This window comes from Hakea prostrata, chromosome 7, assembly GCF_041222555.1.
Source record: "Hakea prostrata isolate BN-2017 chromosome 7, UWA_Hpros_2, whole genome shotgun sequence".
Lineage (NCBI taxonomy): Eukaryota > Viridiplantae > Streptophyta > Magnoliopsida > Proteales > Proteaceae > Hakea > Hakea prostrata.
Window position 1 is genome coordinate 34,593,436 of NC_142606.1, and position 24,623 is coordinate 34,618,058.

General features: G+C 39.6%; 1 protein-coding gene across 1 annotated transcript; it reads left to right on the plus strand.

The window, feature by feature from the left end:
* Window positions 1-17: 17 nt before the first annotated feature.
* On the plus strand, window positions 18-20,916 carry LOC149010952 (ARM repeat superfamily protein). Its single transcript, XM_089160642.1, has 21 exons — window positions 18-512; window positions 1,048-1,180; window positions 1,839-1,975; window positions 2,093-2,138; window positions 3,553-3,765; window positions 3,853-4,356; window positions 4,435-4,569; window positions 4,694-4,909; window positions 4,991-5,080; window positions 5,187-5,434; window positions 5,517-5,605; window positions 18,093-18,133; window positions 18,268-18,298; window positions 18,405-18,527; window positions 18,625-18,842; window positions 18,942-19,037; window positions 19,121-19,233; window positions 19,765-19,900; window positions 19,986-20,090; window positions 20,202-20,509; window positions 20,592-20,916. The coding sequence occupies exons 1-20, from the start codon at window positions 238-240 to the stop codon at window positions 20,400-20,402; spliced, it is 3,150 nt and encodes a 1,049-aa protein (XP_089016768.1). The 5' UTR covers window positions 18-237; the 3' UTR covers window positions 20,403-20,509; window positions 20,592-20,916.
* Window positions 20,917-24,623: the final 3,707 nt, after the last annotated feature.

Sequence of the window (24,623 nt, forward strand, 5' to 3'; positions counted from 1 at the left end):
CGGGGGTTGCCGGGTTGGTGTGTTCCAAGACTTGCAACGCCATATTCCTGTCCCGCCTTCAAAGGACGAGACCCAACGGCTACGATTATTTTATTGTCGTATAAAACCATCAATCAGAATACTTGTTACTGCCGCCGCTCATTTATGGAGGAACCAAACCAACAAAACCTTGTCACTGCGTAGGGTTTTGCGCCTCTTCTTCTCACCAGTGATTTTCTGAATCACAGATACAGAGAGATGTCTCAGTCGCTTGAGTTACTTCTGATTCAGTTTTTAATGCCAGACAACGATGCCCGGAGACAGGCAGAAGAGCAGATAAAGCGGTTGGCGAAGGATCCTCAGGTTATTCCGGCATTGGTTCACCACCTCCGCACTGCTAAGACCCCTAATGTCAGGCAGCTTTCGGCTGTTCTTCTACGGAAGAAGATCACTGGTCATTGGGCAAAACTTTCACCTCAAATGAGGCAGTTGGTCAAGTCTTCTCTTGTAGAAAGCATTACCGTCGAACATAGGTATATCTCACTGAATGTTTGATTCAATTTGGTTATTTTGGTGCATATATGTTTTTCTCTGGCGACAATGGATGCTATCACTTAACCATTAGAGCATTTTGTGCCGTTTTGGTTCTTCATTTGATAACTTCTACAGCTCAGTTCAAGAGAAATTAAAGTCTGATCAGTTCCGATCTTTTTTGATGATATTTTACGAGTTAACCACTAGTATGCTTCAGATGTACCCTTTTAACTGCGCCAGTCTACTAATGATACAGTGTAAACAGAATTAGTGTCGCGCCTGGGCTTTTCTTGTCACTGGTGTGTTGTGTTTCTGGATGATCGCAGATTTGATGAGTTTGATCTTTCATGATTAGAGCCTTACTAGTCAGTCCTTGCACTGTTAAATTTTACATCATGTCGTATTAGTATGTGTTTGGTGACTTCATCTTGGGTTGGTTAAACTTATGGGTTGTTATTGCAATTTTGCAACATGTATGATGTTATTTGTTTTATTTGCTTAATTTGGGACGTTGCTGTTTTTTTTTGTTTGCAGTCCTCCTGTTAGAAGAGCAAGTGCAAATGTGGTGAGTATTATTGCCAAGTACGCTGTTCCAGCAGGAGAGTGGCCTGATTTGTTGCCTTTTCTGTTCCAATGCAGTCAGAGTGCTCAAGAAGACCATAGGGAAGTAAGTATGACAGTAGGAGCCTTTTTCCATTAGTCCTTGTGTGTTTTGTATCTATATTATATTTTACTGTTGGGTTTCTCTGCCAACATAGAGCACTAGTGATGAGATTTTAACTTGTCTAAATACCTGAACAATGCAAATGGTTCATGATGATATGGCAATAGCTTTTTTTAAAATGCTCTGTTGTAACTCCCGTTAATTCTTCTTGGTGAGAATATTTTTCAACTGCCAGCGTTGATCACAGAAGTGTATGAGGAAATCCTAATGATTGAAGTTGAACAACATATTCTTCACCACTGTGATGCAAGAACCAAGCCTTGTTGTATCAAATGGAAGGCCACGACTAGGAAAAGCCCTCATGGTTGCTGCCCAGCAGCACATCTTTAAATTCTCCTGCTTTTTTATCTTAATTTGATTGAAGAGTGACAGTTTTGTAATTCTGCCCAATTGGAAGGTGTATTTTTGTAATTCTTTAAATTGTTCATTAAGTTGTTAAAAGGCCCACAATTTAGGGTCAATGTGAAGGTCTGATTTATAAAGACCTATTTGAATCTACATACATGATGGTTTGGAACTGATTTTTTGGATTATTTGTATGATATTCATTGAAGCTACAACTGCACTAACATATGTCCCTATTTGGTGTTGATGATACAAGGTGGCTCTGATCCTTTTCAGCTCCTTGACGGAAACAATTGGGAATACATTTCAGCCATATTTTGCAGATTTGCAATCTCTTCTACTCAAGTGTCTTCAGGATGAGACAAGTACCCGTGTTAGAGTTGCTGCCCTAAAGTAATTGATTATCTGTGTTTTGTTTCATGTTTCAATGTTTATGCCTATCATGTACATACATGTGCATTGTTTGTTTTTGATTGACCTTTTTCTATTTTTCCCTTTTCATGTAATCAGGGCAGTTGGTTCTTTTCTGGAATTCACTCATGATGGGGCTGAAGTGGTTAGTTAATAATTTGATCAGTATAAATAAATGCAGTTATTGATAATTTTGTTTTTTTGAATATATCTTGCTTTCTATGTCTTATCTTTTTCCTGTCCATCCAGAAGAACAGCAACTCAGTCTTTCACAATTAAATTGGGTTGGCTACATGGATCCTTGTCTGCTAGCCACTTCTATTTGAAGTCATCTTTGACCCCCCCCCCCCATTTTTCCTATTCCCCCCATCCATCATTTTTTTTGTGTGTGTGTGTGTGTGGGGGGGGGGGAATGAGTGGGTGTATTTGACTATGCGCTCCTGAAAACACATTCTATTTACCTGTTGTCTGAACAGATAATTGTGACAAATGCTTCACAAACCTTCTTGTGTTATGGTTCCCTATTCTATTGCAACAAACCTATAAAATAGCTCTATTGCATAAATCTATAAAGGAGGCCTTCACTTAATGTTAAATATATTGCTTGATGTTGCCATCACACTGGGGCCTTTTTGGCTATTAATGTTTCTCTATGGATCATATGACAATCGCTAGACTTGTGGTTGAACTGTTCGGATTGTTAGCTCTCTGGCACAGAGAATCCCCATAAAAGGCATATTAGTTCACAAGGCTCTGGCCACAAGTTCTTTGGCATGGTTTGTAATCTTGGATTAGATTGGCCAATATTGATTGGATCAGATTGGTATCATCAGCTGAGTCTGTTCCCATGATTAAGCGATACAGCAAGGTTATTGTGGAACAGTTACTAGATGGAAGGATCATTAGCATTTGAGCAATCAATCTGATCGTCACCTAAACAGGACATTGATCAATCTGTAAATCTCTTCTGTTCCTCTGATCTTCTGTGAATACTGCAAAGATGTTAGATTCCTTTGAAACATTTGGTTCCTCAATTCAGTGGTTTTTATGTTTGATTCAGAGTTTATCTCTGGTGAATGTAATTCTTGTGGGTTTGTATATCTAATAAAATAACTGTTCAGTTACCCTGATTCTGTCAATGTATTCTTCCTAAAAACTGTATGATTAACTTGATTTTGTATACTACATTCGCCTTGAGTCTGTTGGCTGAGTCAATAGATAGCTGTCTTCCATGTCAAGTCATTGATCACTCAATAGCTGCACCCAAGAGTCATGAGGAAGAAGAATTCAGCTTAGGAATCAGGTGATGAATGAATCTGATGAGGCTTGCAAATCTTCTTTTTTATTTATCATCTTGAGTGGTACAAGGTCATGGTGATGAAGTCAATTGTATTTATTTGCAATCTTTTCATTGCATGGGCTCTGAACTTGTTGCTATTTTTGCCAATCCATTATCTTACTCTGATGTTCTGAAATGTTGTTGACTCATGAGTGTGATAGCAAATAGTAGTTATCTTTTTTTTTTCCCTTTATGTTCATTCTTTTGTATGTTTTTGAAGGTGAAATTCCGAGAGTTCATTCCCAGCATTTTGAATGTATCACGGCAGTGCCTTGCTAATGGTGAAGAAGATGTTGCTACGATTGCTTTTGAAATTTTTGATGAGCTAATTGAGTCTCCTGCCCCTCTTCTTGGGGAATCTGTAAAATCTATTGTACAATTTTCTCTTGAAGTTTGCTCTAGTCAAAATTTGGAGTCAAATACTCGTCACCAGGTTAGCTGGGATTCCTTCCTTTGATTTATTTTACTGTGGTCTTTTTATCCTGAATCTTTAGATTTCAACTGCCACTTTCTTTTTCAGGCTATTCAGATAATCTCATGGCTGGCCAAGTACAAATTCAACTCCCTGAAAAAACACAAGCTGGTCATCCCTATCCTGCAAGTCATGTGCCCATTACTTGCAGAAACTACTGATGGAGATGAAGATGACGATCTTGCAGCAGATAGAGCTGCTGCAGAAGTCATTGATACAATGGCTACAAACCTTCCAAAACATGTCTTTCCACCAGTTTTTGAATTTTCTTCAGTTAGCTTTCAAAACCCAAATCCAAAGTATCGGGAAGCTTCTGTGACTGCTTTGGGTGTTGTTTCAGAAGGTTGTTTTGAGTTGATGAAACATCAATTGGAACACGTTCTTCATATTGTCCTAGGAGCTTTGAAGGATCCAGAGCAAATGGTAAGGGGTGCTGCATCGTTTGCTGTGGGCCAATTTGCAGAGCACTTGCAGCCTGAGATTGTAGCTCACTATGAAAGTGTTCTTCCCTGCATTTTAAATGCCCTGGATGATGCATCTGATGAAGTGAAGGTAAAATACACAAGATTCTGGTCTCGAATAATTAGTGTTTCTGCAACTTCTTGAGCCATAAACCATTCTCTTTTACAGGAAAAATCATACTATGCTTTGGCAGCATTCTGTGAGAACATGGGGGAGGAAATACTTCCTTTCCTTGATCCGCTGATGGGAAGGTTACTCGGAGCGCTTCAAAATAGTCCACGTAATTTGCAAGAGACATGCATGGTATGCATTAATATATTTATGAGCTGAAACTTAATGTTTAGGCTTAATTTAACTAGTGAGTACCTCTTTATCTGTGCTGTATTGCTGTAAGTTAAAACTTCTTTTGTCTGTTGATTTCGTGCAGTCTGCTATTGGTTCTGTGGCAGCTGCTGCAGAACAAGCTTTTGTTCCTTATGCTGAGAGAGTTCTGGAGTTGATGAAAATTTTCATGGTTCTTACCAATGATGAGGACCTGTGCTCGCGAGCAAGGGCAACTGAGCTGGTTGGCATTGTTGCAATGGCTGTTGGAAGAACAAGGATGGAGCCGATATTACCTCCATTCATTGAAGCTGCTATTTCTGTAATTAATGATTAAAGCTTTTTCCCAGTTGGCAGACATAAAAACTTTTTCTGTGGTTTATTCTGTTAATTGTATTTGTAGGGATTTGGGTTGGAATTCAGTGAACTTAGGGAGTACACCCATGGATTTTTCAGTAATGTTGCTGAGATTTTAGATGAGGGTTTTGTGCAGGTACACATTTTCTGTTAATTACTTCCATTATTAAATAATTTATGCCTCTTTTATTTTTCTGTTATGGAGGTTATCTTTTGTAATGAAAGTTTGTTTTGCTGAACAGTACCTTCCACATGTGGTTCCCCTTGCGTTTTCATCATGCAACCTTGATGATGGCTCTGCGGTGGACATTGATGAGTCTGATGATGATGAGAGTGTCAATGGATTTGGAGGAGTATCTTCGGATGAGGATGCTCGTGATGAACGAAGAGTCCGCAATATTAGCATCAGAACTGGAGTCTTGGATGAAAAGGCTGCAGCAACTCAGGCCATTGGCTTATTTGCATTGCACACAAAGAGTTCATATGCACCGTATCCTTCCCTCTATTCTTTTGGCTTGTAAAAAGAAAAAGTTCAAATCAAATCAGTTTTTGTGTTCTTTAATTGCATGAAGCTATTTTGAGGAGTCATTGAAGATTTTGGAGAGACATTCCGGGTACTTCCATGAAGATGTTCGTCTTCAGGCCGTAATTTCCTTGAAATGTGAGTGTCCATTCAAGCCATCTTCTTTGGTCACGGTCCTGACAATACCATCAATATTTTGGTGCTTATCTTCAGTAATTTTTTCTTATTTCGTATTATAATTTACTTGTTGTTTACATAAAATTTACTTCCAATAGAACATAATCATTGTCATAAGAATGACATACCCAGAATTGTTTCATGATGAATTTTATTCTCTGGTATTTTTTTTAATAGTAGGTATTAGGTATTTAACCAATGCTTTAAAAGTTCCAAAGCTGATGGAACGGCTCTAGTCAAGCCCTTTAACCTATCCCATATTAGATGGCCCAATTTAGGGTCCATACACCAAAGTAGGCCCCATTAGGCACATAACATACCGATAGGCTTCTGCCCTCTCCAACTGGTTGCTCTATGCTCCCCCTTTTTTGGTGGTAAGTAGCCCTTTCTTGGTTTCAATCTACTCCAGGTAGCCCTTCACCTAGGTATCCCTTTCAGGGATTCAGAAACTAGACATTGTGCCAGCTCTAATATCAAATCTCAGCTACTTGGCCAATGCTCTAGAAAGCTCTGAAGCTGATGGAACAAGTTGAGTCAAGCCTTTTAACCTATCTTATACTAGGCTGGCCCAATCTTGTGCCCACGCACCAAATTGGGCTCCATTAGGCACATAAGAATAGGTCATGTTAGGGTTGGAGTATCCTCTTCAATATTCATTGGGTGTAGGAAACCTACTTTAACTACTGTTATCAAGGATTTGCGTATATATCTTTCATGGAAATTTTGCATACTTAGTGTGTTGACTTGCATTTTGTTTTGTCCTTTGTCAAGACTGAAATGATTCCACTGAATTTTGAAATCCTCCTTGGCATTTGTTGGTTGTCCATATCCATCTGATGCAGGCTTGAAAACCTACATCTGCAAGAAGCCCAAATAACAGTAGTAGTGCTTGTAGAAGTATTTCCGTTCTTTAACTCCCCCCCTCTTTTCCAGAGTTTAAGTATCGGTTAGTTTTCGTTTTGGTGTGGTCTAGCCTTTGGTTCAGTTGCTCTAATTATTGTAATTCTGGCCCAATTTTTATGAGGGCAGAGAAGTCTTCTGTTGTTTTTCTTGATCAGTCACATAGGCTTATTCAAGGTCACCATGTCCAAGTCCAAATTAAAGTTAAATTTCTTTTTCAATCAAGATTTTAAGTTATATTTGTAGTTGAATGGGCGTATAGCCTTTATTTAAGCCCCTAATTGCTTATGATGTGAACACAGGGACCCTCTGTCCAAAATCCCAAGTGGGGCCCCCAAGACGGATCCAAGAAGACTGCATAGGCTGGCCGAACCCTACAGAAGGGATATTTTGGGCATTTTAGCCCTCAATTTACTCCTGAATTTAATTTAGGATTTATTTCTGATTTCCGTGAGTCAATAGAGTCTAATTTGGATTTGGTTTGGAGTATTTTGCTTTTAGTTGAAGTTGTGTTTGGAGTTTGAATAGTTTGATATTAAGTTGGTTGTTTAGTCTCAAGTGTTCAATTACCATGTGCTTAATTAGATGACTTAAAGTGTGTGAGTGAGGTCTCATATCCAAGGGCTGAGATCACGTAGTAGTTTGCTTCCATTAGATAAGTGTTAAGAGTCCAGAATTGTAGAGGAATCCTCATATGTTTAGGATTTCCTAAGTTGAGTCAGAGTCTGTTCTTTCAGGCTATAAATAGCCTTTGCATTGTAAGTTATCTTCGGTCTGGATTGAATAAAATTTGAGTGTGATTGCCAAGGTGACAGGGTTCCTTTGAGGGGGACTTTGCGGTTGTCTACTGAAGGTGTTCTCAGATATTCCAGCATTCAAGCATTCTTCATTCAAGTTCTAAAGCTCAAATTCTGCAAATTCCAGCAAGTAATCTCAAGTCTTCAAGCCTTCCACAGCGGCCATCAGTCAATCAAGCAACCACAAGTAAGTTCAGAGCCCCCTGCCATCCCCTCTTTCTGCGCAAACCAGAAAACCCCTCCCCTGCTATCTCAAACCACCTAAGACCCCCTCCCTTCCCTGCATGGACCCATAACCCCCTCCCCACTGACCTATGACCCTTTAGGATCATTCCCCTCCCCTGCCCAGCCCTACGACCCATCCCCTTCCCTCCCAATCCTCTTGGACTCTCTCTCTCTCTCTCTCTCTACGCCCCTGATTACACAAGTGTATCAACGAAAGAAAAGGAGAAGAACAGCGGAGACATTGGCTGGAATAGAACAAGGGAGAACGGGAGATGTGGGACACACCAGCAACGGTGAGAGGAAGGCCAAGTGGCAACCCGAGGTGGGCAAATACCACCATTTTTATTATGCAAGCGCCAGCGGGGATAAGAGAACAAGTGTTCCTCGGGGGATAGGAGAATAATATAAGGGGTGCCGATAGTAAGGGGGAGAAAGGAAGAGAAAGGCAAGTTGATCTTGCGGGAGAGGGCCCCGAGAAGGACTACCCGGGTTACGGCTTACATCTGTTTATCATTCCAAGAATTGTAATGGAGCGTGTAGTGATTCAAGTTGGATTGTCGTCTTAATATATATGCAATGATATTCAACTCCTCATCCGTCATGTTCTTTATTTATCAATCCGAGTAATCTTTGCGCCGGAGGAGTTTGGTGGGAGACAAGTAGGCAGTGAGAAGGGGTCCAACACGGACGAGCACGCGACGGGGAATGGTAAGTAGAATGGAGTCCGAGTTGAATTATGGAAGACGAAAGACCCAAACCCAACCGCATTGTCGACCGAAAATAGACAAGGGAACAGTGGCATCATGAGGCGAGAACAACCGGCAAGGGAAAGCCCTGAGATCGATAGTCCATTGCCCGAAATTACTGGGAAGCGGCACCAACATCCGTGAGGGATAACTCAGCACGCACCGCAAACCACACCCCAGGGCGCCCCGAGGTATCCGGAGTTACCAGGCGAAGATCCAAATGGATGGTCGGCGAGCGGAGAGATATCGGGTGCAGGGCTCACCGATGCAGAAGTATGGCAGCGCGATGCTGAAGGACCCGCAACGGGTGGGACAATTCCGAGAATACAAAATCCCCCATCGTGGGAAGAGTTGAGCGGAGTGAAGCGATCGGTTCCCAGCAGAACACCACGAGGCGATCATGGAATTGCGGCAGGAAGCACGGCCGAGATCCCAGAGGCCCCCGGGCAGGAAGAAGAATGGTTACAGGGGCAGGGCGGGCGATGAAGAAGGCGAGTTGCGCCTTCCCTGCCGGCAAGGATATGGCCCAATCCACGAGTCAAAAACAACACCCTGGGGCCAAGAAGATTCCGAGCAGCCGCATAATGTTTGGGGACGAATACGGCGGCACCGACACCCAGCACGGTCCAATCAATCGGTCCGGACCAACCAATACCGGTCGAAGGGTAATCAAACAAATAGGGCAAACCACGGGAATAGCGCGCCCAAAAGGGCCGCCCACGGCGGGCAAGAGCGGCCGAAGGTGGATTGCCCACTCCGGGTTGCCACTTGGCCTCCCCACCTGCTGGTGAGTTCCCATCCCCCTCTGCCGCGCCAGCTCTCTTTCGTGATACACTGTGTAATGGGGCCTCTCTCTCTCTCTCTTATCTCTCTTCATGCTGCCGAAAAAGGAAAATAAGAAGTAGAAAAGAAAACGAGAGGAAAGAAGAAGGAAAGAAGATCAAGATTCTTGGGATTCTTTTAAGAATCCAGCAAGAAGCTTACCTATCTCAACCGCTAGATTCCCTTCCCTCCTTCCCTTATCCAAATGCTTGCCATCCCAGTTTAATACTTAATTTCCTCCTATATCCCTTCCATGGGTTTTTCTTGATATCCATAATGATATTTTGGTTACCCCGGTAAAGGATCCCATCCCATTCCCTAATTTTCCCTTCCCTTTACGCAAGAATTATCCCTGAACCCCTCCACACCCCACCACACCCCAACTGTGGGTTTCTTTTACCTTTCCTAGCTTCTCTAATATTGTTTAGGCTATCCCATTACCTAGTAAACTATATTGGCTTGGTTTTGACCACACCCTAACTTTTCCTTCTCTTTTCCCCAAAACCCTTCCCATATAATTGTATTATTTTTAGCTGGAATTTTCCCTGGAAACCTAAAGTCTAGGGAAATTACCTCACCTTTAGCCCTATACCTGGGTTACATCAGCTTACCACCTTTCCTGTTTTCCTCCGAGGTTGTCTAATCTAAGGCTATAAAGATTGGGTTTTTCTTGGCATTTGAAGTCAAGAAGCATGAGATCTTTGGTGCTTAAAACCAAAGGTGGTTTTGAAGGCTTTTGGTTGTTCAAGCACATGATCCTTGCTTTGGCTGTTCGGCCTAGATCTCCATCGATGCACCTTCTAACACTGAAGAATGAGTTATACCGCGGGTTAGTTGAAAAACCAGCTCTTCCCAATCAGCTTTCCATCCGCCCTGATGTAGCTCTAGATTGAGTAGGATCAAGTAGGGACTGGTCTCCCTGGATCTTAATTTGATAAGTTAGGGCTTTAGTGTTTTAGGATTTTGTGGTACTGTATTGGGTTACACAAGAATAGTTCAGAAAAAGGTGAAAGTGGATCTGGTTTAGAAGGTTAGGAGAAAAAGGATTTGGATTAGACGATTAGAAGAAGCTCTTGGAAAGAAAAGAGAAGAGGATAAGAAATCAGAATGCGGATACCAATCTCGTGTGCATTGCTCAACATCATCAAAGCTCTTACAGAAAAATTAAATTATTAAATTATATCATCTCTAACTGATGGGAGGGATGATGCAGGACTGAAGACATGCTAGAAAAAACAAAGCCCAACGTTAAAGGGTATTGACCAAATCAGCCCATGGCTTTCTTGGGCTAGGGCTATTTTGGTGTGTTAAAGTTAGTCGACATGTTATGGTCTTCATGGGCTAGACCTAAGGCCAAGTCTAGTCCTTGAGAAATTCATTAAAATTATTAAAAGGGGCTGTGGTTTGAAAATGTGGAACTCATTGCCTAAAGGAGATTTCCTTTGTCAAGAACCAAGTAGTGACTGATAAGTAAGCGTTGCCTAGTGGTTGGATGATGTATTTAATGTTAGAATGACTATATAGAGGTATTTATGTGAAAGGGTGGATCAGTCACTCGTTAATTCAAATCAAAGTTGCCTTTCTAGCGCTTCTTCTATTTGGAGAAACCTTGTGTTTTAATCAAAATAGGTCAGTGTTTGAACCAATTGATCCACCTTGCGGTGTGAGGCCCGGGTGTTACTTACTTATTATTATTGCTCTGTCAATTCTCTCATATTGTTCCCTCATGTTCTTTGTCTATTAGCAAGCCTACTTTAGTGACCATTTTCTGTTTTGGTTACCATTCAAAACTGTCTTCTACTGGATGTCAAATCTTAGGGTATCTTTCTCATGTCATAGTGGTAAACCCACACTTCAGCTTAACTCTAATCTGGTTCATAGTTCTTCCCCAACTTTAAGGGCTATCTGGTCCCTGTTGTTAGGTTGTTTTCTTTGTGATTACTCTCGAGGTTGGGGGGGCGGGGGGGGGGGGGGGGGGGGGGGGGGGGGGGGGGGGGGGGGGGGGGTAATAAAAAGAGGGGGGGGGGGGGGGGGGGGGGGGGGGGGGGGGGGGGGGGGGGGGGGGGGGGGGGGGGGGGGGGGGGGGGGGGGGGGGGGGGGGGGGGGGGGGGGGGGGGGGATGTTTTTTTTTTTTTCTTTTTTTTTGTTTTTTTGTGGGTTGGTTTCCCCTTCCCCCCCCCCCCCCCTCCCCCCCTTTCCCTCTTTTCCCAAACCCCCCCCCCCCCCCCCCCCCCCCCGGCCCCAAACCCCCCAACACCCCCCCCCACACGGGGAACCAAACTCATTCTTATTTCAAATCTGAATTACTATTTCATACTTCGTCTGTTAAATCTGAAATTTATTCCCAATGAAAAGATCTTGATTGGCTACTGTTTTGATCATTCAAATACAATACTATATTAGGGGATGCCTAAAATTCTTAATTTGACTTATAAAAGGATTGCCAATCCCTGACTTAATAAAGTAAGTGAACTTAAATGAGAATTTTATCTAGCTATTAAACTGTCCTACTCTAATTCAAACACTAACTTAAACACTAAATTTAACTACTAATCTAATGTACTAGCATTCCTCCGACTTTTTTTTTGATAAAAGAAAGAAAATTACCATTCCTTAAACATCCTGAAAGCACTTACAACTATTAGATAATGTTCTATTACAGTCATCCATTAGATTAGATGCTATATAAGCTAATTGTTCAAAATAAGTTTGGAGCATTGAGTTTGGGATTCTGTCATAGTTGACTTCTTTTGTTGTGTTGGCAAGTTTCATTAGCATAGGTAATTCCCCAAGGGACCATGTTCCTCTTGACGGCCGAGGTAGAAAATTTGATAACTGATGATGGTTAGTCCATATTTCTTCTATCTCTACCCCATCGTTGATTGCTTTTTCCACCTTTATTTGTAACCCAAAAAGTGTTGCGTCCAACAGTTCCTTTGTACTTCGTTTTCCAAAATTGATAGGCTGCAGATGTCCATCTTTGCATCTCCCAATGCTCCATCCTGCCACTCCTAGTTGTTGGTTAAAAATCCCTGCACGTATCAACACATTTTTGTTATTTTGCAGTATATTAATGCAATAATTTTCTTCTATTTCTTGAGGTACCACATGATTAATGTACATTGGTACATTCACTCTTCTTTCCTCCTCTTTTTGTAGTTTTAAAGCTACAATCCAATGTTGTATGTTTGCTAGCACCTTGAGGGGACGGGGTGTTTTCTGATTAAACACCCTATCATTTTTTTCTTTCCAAATGAAATAGCATGAGATTATGAACACAAACATAAACCATTTGATACTAGACATATTTAATTCTGAGCATATATTCTGACACAAACCCAATAGAGATGTATCACTCTAGTTTTCAGTGCGTAGCCCTAGTGGTCCTGCTGTGTGAATTCTCTTCACCCATTCACAAGAGAGTAGTATATGCCATATTGTTTCAATTTCCTTCCCGCATAATGCACACTCAAGTTGAGTATGTGACCATTGAGCTAATTTTGCCTCGCATCGGCAGCCCTGCATTTAAGACACTCCAAAAGAAAACTTTAAATTTTGGGTGTATTGGTAGTTTCCACATATGTTTCCACCAATTCGTAAATTGGTAATCATTGGTCAAGAAACATTGTTTGACTACTTCCCTAAAAGCCAATTTGACCGAGAATTCTCCATTTGGAGAAATTGATGAGGACCAAGAATCTTCTTGATCCGATAGATTAACTAGAACATATTATTGGGGTGGGATTAAAAGAGGTTGAAGATATCTTTCTGATAAGATTTTGCAATTCATTTACCACCTCTATCACTATTGCTTGTCTTGGCCACCTTGTGAAATCTTGTATTGTTGTCATGCAGCTAGCTTAAGATGGTGCCAATGGGTCAAACCAAAAAGAAGTTTTATCCCCATTCCCAATTTTGCGGGTTACCATATTCCTTAGCTGGGGAATAATACTCACAATACCATTCCATATCCATGACCCTTTTCTTGTGTATACCTTAGGATCAAAGATACTTTGTTCCTTGAAGTATCTAGCTTTCAGGACTTGTACCCATTGTGCTTCTAGATTTGAGAGTATTCACCAAACCCTGTTTCAGTAATAAAGCAGAATTGTAATCCTCCATTATTTTAAAACCCATTCCTCCTAATGATTTTGGTTGGCATATCTTTCCCCATGAGATGAGATTCATTTGTTTGCTTTTGTTGGGTTGTCCATCCCAGAATTTTTGACAAAGTGCATCTATTTTCTTGCATGTTGTCTTCGGGAATGTTAGACATTTCATTTGATAGAGTGCCATTGATTGAATTGCTAATTGCATCAAAACACCTCTACCTGCAAATGACAAGTTTGATGCCTTCCACATTGCTAGTTTTTTGGTCATTCGATCCATGAGTGTTTGCAATGCTTTAATTTTCCCTTTGCCAAGCATCAGCTTAGATCCTAAGTACATTGTTTCTCCTTTGATTTCTAATAACCTCAAAATTGATAATATCAATTTTTGCTCTTCATTGGGTACATTCCGACTGAAGTACGCTCCGCTTTTGTCTAGGTTAATCTCCTACCGTGTGAGATCCGCAAAGAGTTCCATAACTGCTTTTAGCGCCAGAACTTCCTCTGTATTTGCTTTGCAAAATAAGAACGTATCATTTGCAAAAAACAAGTGGGATATTTCTGGTGCACCCCTCCTAACCTTTATTCCACTTAGAATTTTAAGAGATCTATAATCATCTAAGAGACGAGATAAAATCATTCCTCCGACTTGAATACTAAATTTAACTACTTACTTGTGTACTAGCATTACCCCCCATTCTATGTGATCTAATCCCCAAATTGAGGGCCAATTACATGATCATTTCAATTTATCCATTAGTAAGTAAACCCCCCTGCAATTTGGTATTCTAGGGAAACTTAAAGTGGACAGCGGCTGTTTAGGGCCAGATACACCTTGCGGCTAAGGGATTGGCCCTGAGGGAGGGGATGGGTGGAAATCTTAGGGTAATTTAGGCTAGTTGGGGGAAGAGAATTGGGCTCAGCCAGGCTGCAATAGGGTTGGGAATTGAGGGAATTTAATCAGATTTAACAGAGTTTTTATTTCAGATCTAACTCCCACAACTAGGGTATAAAAAGTTAGGGTTTTAGAGTTTTTAGGGTTTCTAGAGGATGTTTAGGATTAGGGTCAAGTGTTAAGGGAGGAAATATGGTGATATATCCTTGATGGAATGGGGTTTGGATGAAAATCTGAGGAGAAGTAGGTATTTGAAGCTTTAGGGGTTTAGGGTTTTTGTGGAGAAGATGGAGTGCAATTTTTTGGGGTTGTTTAAGGGGATAGGGGTGGGAGATGGGAGTCGAGTATTAGTGAGGGAAAGGGGAAAGGTGGTCCTAAGAGGGTAAGATATTTGGGATGCGGGTTATAAAATATAGAAGAATTAGGGTTTTTTTTTTTTTTTTTTTTTTTGGGGGGGGGGGGGGGGAATTTGTTGCCACAAGAAGAGAGAGGATTGTGCAATGGGGAAGGGGGAGAGGGTAGGGGGGATAGGGTTGTACTGACATGTTTGATGGAGGGGATGGTTTAAACAAAAATCTGAATGCTCCAAGGTGTTGCATGCCTTCCTCCTTGGAAGCCTTCAACAACACTACACAGTTCTTCAATTCAATTTTTTTTATTAATCATCAACTGTTATGATTACATATGGGAAGCTTTATTTATAGCCTTTTCGTTGAAGGAGTCACACTAGTTCCTCAAAGGAGTTCTGTTCTAAGGAATTCCTACTCAGATAAGAACTCAAAATCCTAATTTAAGAAGGAATCCAATTTGAAATAAGATTTTGTTGTAACTTAACAATCAAGGACTCAAATTCAAAAATAGAATTAGATTTAAACACCTAATAGCACTCTAAGTCAAAGGTCAGATTGGGTTTTATTAGGGGACTCAAAATGACCAAAATACTCATGCATAGGTTTGGCTTCCTTCTTGGGCTGAAGGGTGCTGGACAGCATCCCTAGGCTCTGTTTCAGCTAGTGGGGACTTTTCTAGGATTGGCCCTTTGGGTAAAATCACTATGGGTCTATAAATCAAGCCCATTAATCAACAAACCCAAAAACAAAAAGCCTAATGTCTATGGAACCCATTCGTGGGCCAAAATTAAGTATTTTGATGAGCATATTTATGTGTGAAATCTTAGGGCATATTTTGGGATTTTGGTGAGAGTATAGATGATATTTTGGACTATTAAACACCATATGTGCAAATTTATATGTAAAGTGATCTAATTTTCTTTTGTAAGTGTGAAGAATGCTTAATTTTAAGCAAGATGAATGTGACACATTAAATTGCACATTTTTTTGGGCACCTCTACATGTGATAATTCTTTGTGGGCTAAAAAAAGAATAATGGGCCAAAAGTGGACCAAAATGCAAGCCTGGAGTGGATCAAACTTTTCCTAGGGTATGGATGAATTAACCAAAGACAATTCAAGATGAGGTCCCTTGGTGTATGTTTTTTGCTGATGATATTGTGTTGATAGATGAGACTCAAGTGATGATTAATACCAAGTTAAAATCATGGAGAGCAACTTTAGAATCAAGAGGCTTTAAATTAAGTAGAATGAAGACAAAATATCTAGTTTGTAACTTTAGTCATGATTGGGCAGATAATGAGGTGGTGAAACTTGACGATAAAGAGATTCCTCGAAGTGAATCTTTTAGGTACCTAGGTTCAATTATAAACAAAAGAGGTGATATAGAGGATGATGTATTTCAAAGAATTAAAATAGGAAGTGGAGAGGTGTGTCTGGGTCTTGTGTGATCGACGTATTCCATTAAAGCTTAAAGGAAAATTCTATAGGACCGTCGTTCTATCATCTATGATGTACGGTGCAGAGTGTTGGGTGGTTAAAAAGAATCATATAGATAAACTCAGTGTAATAGAAATGAGGATGCTAAGATGGATGAGTGGCAAAACTAGGAATGATAAGATAAGGAATGATCATATTAGAGTTATGGAACAAAATTCGGTCGAATTTAACGAAATTTCGGTCGAGATGCTTGCACTTTTCCCAAATCGAAACAAAACACAAGGATAAATACCATATTGTATCTTAATCTTGGTCGATACGATACTTAATATCGACCGATATGATATTGCACCGAAACAACACAATGTTATGCTATAAAGTGTCCATTTTCAACCTGTTTTTTGACATATCGTCAATTTCAAGCCTACCTAGCCATATTTCCTCAGACATTTCGACCCTCGTTTCACCTAATTTCTACAACTCCATTTCATTCAAACACTATATTTGCTCCTCCATTTGTGCATTTCCTCAAATCTTGCAAGGTGAGTAACCAACTTCCTCAGTTTTTTATTTTTGTTTTGTTTGTGCCTGAAATCTTCTTGGATTGCTTCCAAATTTAAGTATGTTTACTTTAGAGTGTTGATCTATTAATTTGTAGTGTCAAAATTATTTTTTAATTCTTCCTACTATTTTTAAAATTTTTTCTGTTATTAAAAATTATTTAGTAAATTATGTATATTGCTAAAAATGTATATGTATAGTAGATATATGAGCTTCAAATTAATGTATGTGAGAGTTGGGACATCATATTGCTGTGTTGGTGTTGAGTCAAATTTTTTCTTTTGTTAATTATGTAATTTTACTGTATTTAATATATATTTTAATAATTTAAAAATATTTAAATATTAAATAAATAATTAATTTCTGTTTAAATTTAAAAATAGGAGAGTATTAGTGGAAGCATGTATGCAATTTTAGGAGCATGTTGTGGAGTCTTTTAAGATAGATAGTGTGTATTTTATATATTTTTAAATTATTTATACATATAAAAAAAATACTTATATATATATATTTTATATTTAAAAATAAGAGGTTATTATTAGAAGCAATTATGTAATAGAGTTGCGGTTGCTGACTACGTCGACAACTATATGGGGCAAACATCATGGGACTTGTATTGTCATTTGTATGGGGTGTAGACAGAAGAGGGAGACATGGAATACAATAGACTTGTACTTGTAATTGGCATTTGACGATATTCTCGCTTCTCATGTGTAGTATATGCTTGGATGTTACATTTTCAATGGTTTTTTTGGTAAACTAGTAGTTCTATAGTGTTTATTATGTTTAGAATAGGTAGTATGCAAGAATCCAAATCATTTTGAGTTGATATGAGGCCTGAAATTGAAGTTACAATTTTTTGAAAAAAAAAAGTGTCCAATTTCAGGCGAAATTTTGACCAAAACATAGGAATTTTGGCCTTTTGCAAGGTTGAAATTCTAGTTTCGACTGAAATTGTTCCTTGATTAGAGCTGGTCTAGGAGTTGCTTCCCTATAAGTGATAAGCTTCAGGAAAGTTGTTTGAGGTGCTATGGCCATGTTCAACGGAGACCTATAAATGAGGGGTATACTTAAGATAACCTTAGGAGAAGTGGTGAGAAATGATATGTATAGCTTAGTCCTTGTATCTAGCATGGCCTCAAACAAAACTGATTGTAAGGCAAGAATCCGTGTAGCTGACCCCATTTAGTTTGGACAAGGCTTATTGTTGTTGTTGTTGTTGTTGTATTCTTAGCATCAATTGAATCCTTTATGATCAAGGGCTGAGATTTATTTTTGTGTCCCCCCCCCCCCTCTTTTCTATTTTTCACTTTTGAGGAGGAAAGTCCTAGTGTAACAGATGGAACCCACACACAGTCAAGGATTGAGATTTTCTCTCCTCATATGAATTGCCTCCTTCCAATTCATTCAATTTAGTGATGTTCCATATATTGACATTCCTAGGTTCCTCAAAATTGCTATCCTTTTTCATTTATTCTTAATTATGGATGGGATGTGAGATAGACCGCAAGTCTGATGTTAATGTCATTGGCTCAGTAAGCTGACACTTTTGGAAATCCCTTTTTAACCAAGTCCTAAGAATATGTTGATTTATGTCTCTGCAGATATTCTAACGGCAGCTCAAGAAGTCTTTCAAGGGCACAATGTGAGCATTCTTTTAGATCCAACAGATTTTCGTTTTTGCCTTTTGCCTTTTGTGACTTAGAGGTGTTACTTTCGAGTAGTTGAAATGTATGAGAGGTGCTGATGGTCACATGTATTTTGCTTCTTTTCATGTAGGATGGGTCGCTGAAGGTGAAAAAAGTTCTTGGTAAGGAAAAAGCTGTAAAAGTTGTATTTTAGTAGCTTATATCTATGGTAATTCATATTAATTTTTAGCGGTTTTCTAATCTAACTCATTATCTTATGACTTGAAGATACTGTGATGAATATCTTCATCAAGACAATGACTGAAGATGGTGACAAGGAAGTTGTTGCACAAGCATGCATGAATGTGGCAGACATCATCAAAGATTGTGAATACATGTTAGTTGAGCCCTGTAAGTTTGGAAGTGTTTGCCCATGTCTTCTGAGGTGTGTTTTGTTTAGGTATCACTCTTTGGTTGGAATGTTTCTCATCTTGTGATCTGATTACAGATATGTCACGGCTTGTTGAGTCGACTTTATTACTACTGCGGGAGCAATCAGCGTGTCAGCAAATAGAATCTGATAGTGAGATTGATGATGATGATGCTGATCATGATGAAATACTTATGGATGCAGTTTCAGATCTCCTTCCTGCATTCGCAAAGTGCATGGGGCCTCAATTTGGCACCAACTTCTCTAAGATGTTTGAACCATTGATGAAATTTGCGGTAGGTTGCAACTTGGAACTAGGATCTATGGGACACACATATATCCTTGTAATCTTTGTGAGATTCATCTGCCACCTTTATTTTCATTGGCTATTGCAGAGAGCTTCACGTCCTCCACAAGATAGGACCATGGTGGTTGCATGCCTTGCGGAAGTTGCTCAGGAAATGGGTGCCCCAATTGCAGGATATGTGGATGTAAGAGTTTTCTTAGAAAAGTCTCAAAATTACTGCTATTATGTATATGGAACATATAGTTGGAATTCTACTTTTTGTTTCAGGCTATAATGCCCTTGGTATTGAAAGAAATGGCTTCATCAGATGCGACTAATAGGAGGAATGCTGCATTTTGTGTTGGCGAATTGTGCAAAAATGGAGGCGACCCGACCCTCAAGTATCCTTTTTAAATAAGCAATTACTGTGGGTGTTATACTGATTTTCTTCACATTTTTAGATACCCTTTACTTGGGTTGAGTTTTTTACTTTTCTTGAGCCCTCTGTGGACCTTACAGCCCAATATATATAATTATGATTATCATTCAATACTGAAGAGAAGGGCAACGACAGAGGTCCCCTAGGCAGTCCTAAACCTCAGACGAAAGAGGATAGATTTGAATAGAGGTTAGGGAGTGGCCCTATAGACAACAATATGATTGTTCCTTGTGGTGCCCAAATGAGAGGAGACTGCAGAAAGCTTGAGTTTAATAATAGAATGAATGGTGTCCCAGATCTGACCAATCGATGGAGATTTTATATTCATTTCCTGATTTTGCAATCCATACAGATGATTGATAACAGCACAAAAGGCCAACTCTTCAATGGTGTCGTAAAATAGTTTACATTAAGCTGCTTTGTTCGGTGCATATCTTACATTGTATGGTTTACTTGCCTATCCATTCAGACCTTTCCCTTTCATCTAGACCAGATATTATGCAGACATTCTCCGTGCTCTTTACCCATTATTTGGGGAATCTGAACCGGATGATGCTGTAAGAGATAATGCTGCTGGTGCTATTGCAAGGATGATTTTGGTGCATCCAGAGGCAATCCCGCTGAACCAGGTAATTTTGTTTCTAGCCTTTTGCTGTTGATGCTAAATTGCTAAAATTCTATTCCTGTAGCTAATTATTTTCATTTGATTCCCAGGTTCTTCCTGTGTTTGTGAAAGTTTTGCCATTGAAAGAAGATCATGAGGAGTCTTTGGCTGTTTATACTTGTATCTGCAATCTAGTACTAGCCTCTAATCCCCAGGTACTGCCATTCTCTATCTTACATAAACCAGTCATTTTACGAAAGATAGATTCTAGAAATCAGTATTTTGAACAGTATTACATGTCACATTATTTGTTTAACTCCAAACAGATACTATCTCTAGTCCCTGAGTTGGTGAATATATGCGCACAAGTGGTAGTTTCTCATGTGGAGACTCCTGAAGTTAAAGCTCAAGTTGGCACAGCTTTCTCTCATCTAATTTCTCTTTATGGCCAACAAATGCAACCCATTTTGAGCAACCTTCCTCCTGCACATGCCAATGCTCTGGCGGCGTTTGCACCCAAAAGCTGATTACCCATCATCACTTCCTTGTTCGATGTTTGTTAGAAAGTTTCCTATCACCCATTTGTGACTGAGAAAAGGTTGCATCCTGTGTGATGGTACTTGTCACACCTAGGGTATGTATACTTGACAGACTTCGTAAAATTTCTATATTTTTACTACTAGTAATGCTACCTTCTCTTTGTGTCCTTTGTGTAGGATTTGCTGCCTCTCAAGCTGTCTTCATTTTTCCCCCCTCATCGGGGCATGGTGTCGCTTCGTCCATATTTTCAATAGGCTTTTTGGGTTTGTTTTCAATTTTTTTTACCCCCTTATTCTTTGAAGTAGTTGTGTATAGGGAACGTGTATTTTTCTTATCATTTATTTTTATTTTTTATTTTTTTTATTTAAACGGCATAGTCGTGCATTGCGTGATCATTATGCTCTCTCTGGGTAATAAGATGATTTTGCTTTGTCAAGTGTAGCAAGTATTGTTTTGTATCATTTCTGGTGTAATATATATCAGATTTTGGGATTTTGTATTGTTCAGACTCTTTTTCTTTTTCTTTCCTTCTTTACTTGCAATTTTAATTTGTTATTTTTCTTTATTACTCTCCTTGTACTTAGAGACTATGCCATGCATTTAGATCTTTATGTGGGAACACAAACAAATGAAATCAATTGGAATATCGGCAAATTGGATTCTTTTCGTTATTCTCATATGTATACACACCCCACCTGGTGTGAGGCTTGCCTTACGCTTTCTCCTCTTTTATTTCTGTGGCTATGGATAAAAAAAAATTGCTCCAAATTAACCAGTTAGTCTCTGCGTTCGAATTGCTCTCGAATCTGAAAACATAGGCTTTCGAACATTGTCATTCTAAAGACATCTATTTTCCTCATTGTTCCTTTTTTAAACATACAAAAAAAAACCCTCACAGGCATGGAGAAGTATATTGGAAGGACGAGAGGTACTTGAACAAGGACTAATATGGAAGGTTGGTACCAGAACATAAGTGAGCATATGGAATGCGAAATGGGTACTGGACTAGGACAATTTTAGAGTTACTTCTCTTAAATTGGAGGAATGTGATATTGATGTGGTAGCGGACAACATTCATCCCTAAAGCTGAACATGGTTAGAAGAGAAGATAAAGAAGTATTTCTTATCATATGAGGTTGAAGCAATGCTTAGCATACCATTAGCTCTTTTCCCTACTCAAGATACTTAAGTGTGGGGCGCTAGCATTGATGGAAGATTCTTTGTCAAATCGGCCTACATGTTACTCGAAAGAAGCGAAGAAAAAGAGGAAGAAGAAACCCTTCATCATCTAAAGGGCACAAATGAGATGAGATGAATTTAGCAGATTGGATGGATATATGGAAATGCAAAACTCTTCCCAAAGTGAAGAAGTTCTTGTGGAGAGCATGTAATGACAGTCTGGCCACTTCAGAGGAGCTAAATAAGAGGGGTATGAAAGTAGATCAGCTCTGTGAGGCTTGTGGAATGGAAGAAGAAACCATCACTCACACTCTTTTTCATTGTGAATTTGCTAAAGCAGTGTGGTTTGGGAGCCCATTAACATGGAGAAGCTCTCATAGAGAATTCACTCTCATGGCCAATTGGATGAAGACTTGGCAAACATACAGATCCTAGAGAAGAAGGAAGGCAAAAAAGTGAAGAGCATGATATCCTTCATCCTATGGTCCATGTGGAAAGTTCAGAATTCAAGAGTAATTGGTGAAAACTAGAAGTCACCAACTGAAGTAATGCAAATGGCGATACAAGCTCACTCTGAATTTTGTTTAACAGTAAAAAAGGTGAATCAAAGTGCCAGTAATGAGTTGGAGAAAGGGATGGAATGGAAGAAACCAAATCACCTTTTGTTAAGGTGAACACTAATGCAACTTGGCAACAGAAAACAAAAAAGGGTGGTATACGGATCATCACTAAAGATTGGGAAGGAAAGCCATTAGTGGCAACATCCATTCTCATATCATTTTCATTTGTGATTGAAGGCGAAGCTAAGGCTATGCGAGCAAGGATGTTAGAAACTATAGCAAATGACTTTGAGAACGTGGAGGTGGAAATTGATTCCCAACTACTAGTGAGTTATTTATCTAAGTTTTGCTTACCCCCCACCTTTAAACTACCTGTGATTGAGGATATCAAATTCATAAGCAGTAAGTTTTTGGGCTTTAGGTCCATTTATGTTTTTAGGAGATCCAACTATGTTGCGGATCATCTAGCACGGAAGGCCTACTCGATTCAGGGCCCGAGTTATTGGCCATGTTCCTTTGATTGAATCATGAGATTATGTTCAGTTTCCAATCCTGCCCTGTCTCTTAATGAAAGTTCGATAAAAAAAAAAAAAACATTGCCATTCCAAATGTTCATTCCACTTTATCATTGAAAACATTGTAAAGCTGGATTCAATGGACATGTCATTTTTCAAAAACCCTGAAATTGCTTATTGAATTATTTAAAATTACTTCATAACCTATGAAAATCTGATGAAAAGCAAGAGGTTGGGGTGAGAAGAAAACCGTAAAGATAATAAATATAGGTGTCCATAGTCTTAGACAATTGTACCGTTGACCATTCTAATGGAATTGAAGCTAATACTCTTCCAAAACAAAATGGCAGTGTTAATATTTAAAGATATTTATTTTGAGGTGTTGGAATGGTTTGCTCGAATACATAAATCTAAGTCTCCATGAATTAGTTGGAAAGCAATCAAGTTATTAGCCGGAATGGTGCAGAGTAATAGAAGAACCCACACAGGAGAGCAAAATCTCAAATATGACATATTTCCAAGGTCTAGAACCTCAGTTGTGAAACTAAATTTTTTTTTTTTTTGCCAAAACAAAATAGAAGCTAAGAGGGTGCTTGCAGGTTTCTCATAGATCTTGGTAGGGTATACTACCTTTGTTTATTGTGGATTCTTCTCGTTTGTATCGGTCCCATGACTCTATGAATTAGGCACCTGCCTTTTGATATTTTTCATTAATTTTGGTTATGCATAAGTTTGGGGACTCTTTTGAACGTTGAAGCATTCTGATGTCATTTGGCTGCAAAGGAATACGAAAGGGAAGGGGAAAGTGAACATTTCCCCATCTTTTATGTCGTTTGGTTGCAAAAGTAAAAAAGGAAGAATGCCGCGCGGGCGAAAAGGGCAGTTCGCCACAATTAAGCCATTTAAAGGCCCTGAGACCCATGAACAAGAACTATGAAGTTGCAACTCCTCAGCAATGGCAACTGAAAAGAAAGAAGAAAAAAAAACACTCAGGAAGTCCAACTCTTTTTTTTTTTCCTTCTTTTTTGGTGACTGGGGAGGGGAAAGGAAAATGAGTTCCACTTCAATAGAAGTTTGGAATATATTGCTCTGCAGGTTATCTGAATCTGAATCCTCAAACTTGAATCAAAACCTCGAGGTATGTTACAAGCAAGAGAATCTAGTAGTAGGGCCCTGTACAAGAATGGATGGCAGGTGTTCAGATATAGAAAAGATTCTTGAGTTTTTAGCGGCTGTCTTGGCGAACACATCTACTGCAATGTGATATCTGTAAAGGAGGTAGGTAGCCAAGTTCTGGATATCTCTAAGTATTGGAGATACCTTCTAGGCCGGGATCAAAGAAGAGCTGTTGAGTAAGTAAATAATAGTTTTGTTGTCACCTTCATCTAGGAGTCAAGGTGTGTGCAAGTCTATTGCCAATAGGAAAGCCTCGCGAATCTCAATGGCTTTTGTAATAATAAATTCTTGAGCTCCGACTCCTTGATTGAAAGAGTACAATCCTGCCTTCATGATCATGGGGCTATGCCACCAAAACCTGCTAGGTGGGACTAGGGGATAGACGAGCCATGCACATTAATCTTCATCCATCCTTGGGCAGGTGGTTACCAATGAACCAGACTCATTGGAAATTTTCTATTGGGGGGGGGGGGGGCTTATAAACAAAGTTGGCTAAGGCTTTGAGAATGAGAGTAGAGATTTCTTGTGCGGTTTTCTTTTGATTGGATGGGTCAAAAAGTGAAGTATATTATCCCCAGAGGAGCCAAAGAAAGATGAGTATGTGAATTTGTTGGGAGGGTTGAGAGGTGCAGGGCGTAGGGTCCAATATAAGGGTTTGAATGTGTGAACTAATGGTAAGGGATGGATTCAACGTGGGAAATCCCAGTGTTGACCAAACCTGCTTTATGAAGGGGCATGCTAGGAAAATATGGTGTGCGGAAGCTATAGGAGAGTCATA

Coding starts and splice junctions, on each gene's coding strand:
- LOC149010952 (XM_089160642.1), top strand. CDS start 238: ATGTCTCAGTCGCTTGAGTTACTTCTGATTCAGTTTTTAATGCCAGAC. Junction 513..1,047: donor AGCATTACCGTCGAACATAG/GTATATCTCACT, acceptor TTTTGTTTGCAG/TCCTCCTGTTAGAAGAGCAA. Junction 1,181..1,838: donor CTCAAGAAGACCATAGGGAA/GTAAGTATGACA, acceptor TGATGATACAAG/GTGGCTCTGATCCTTTTCAG.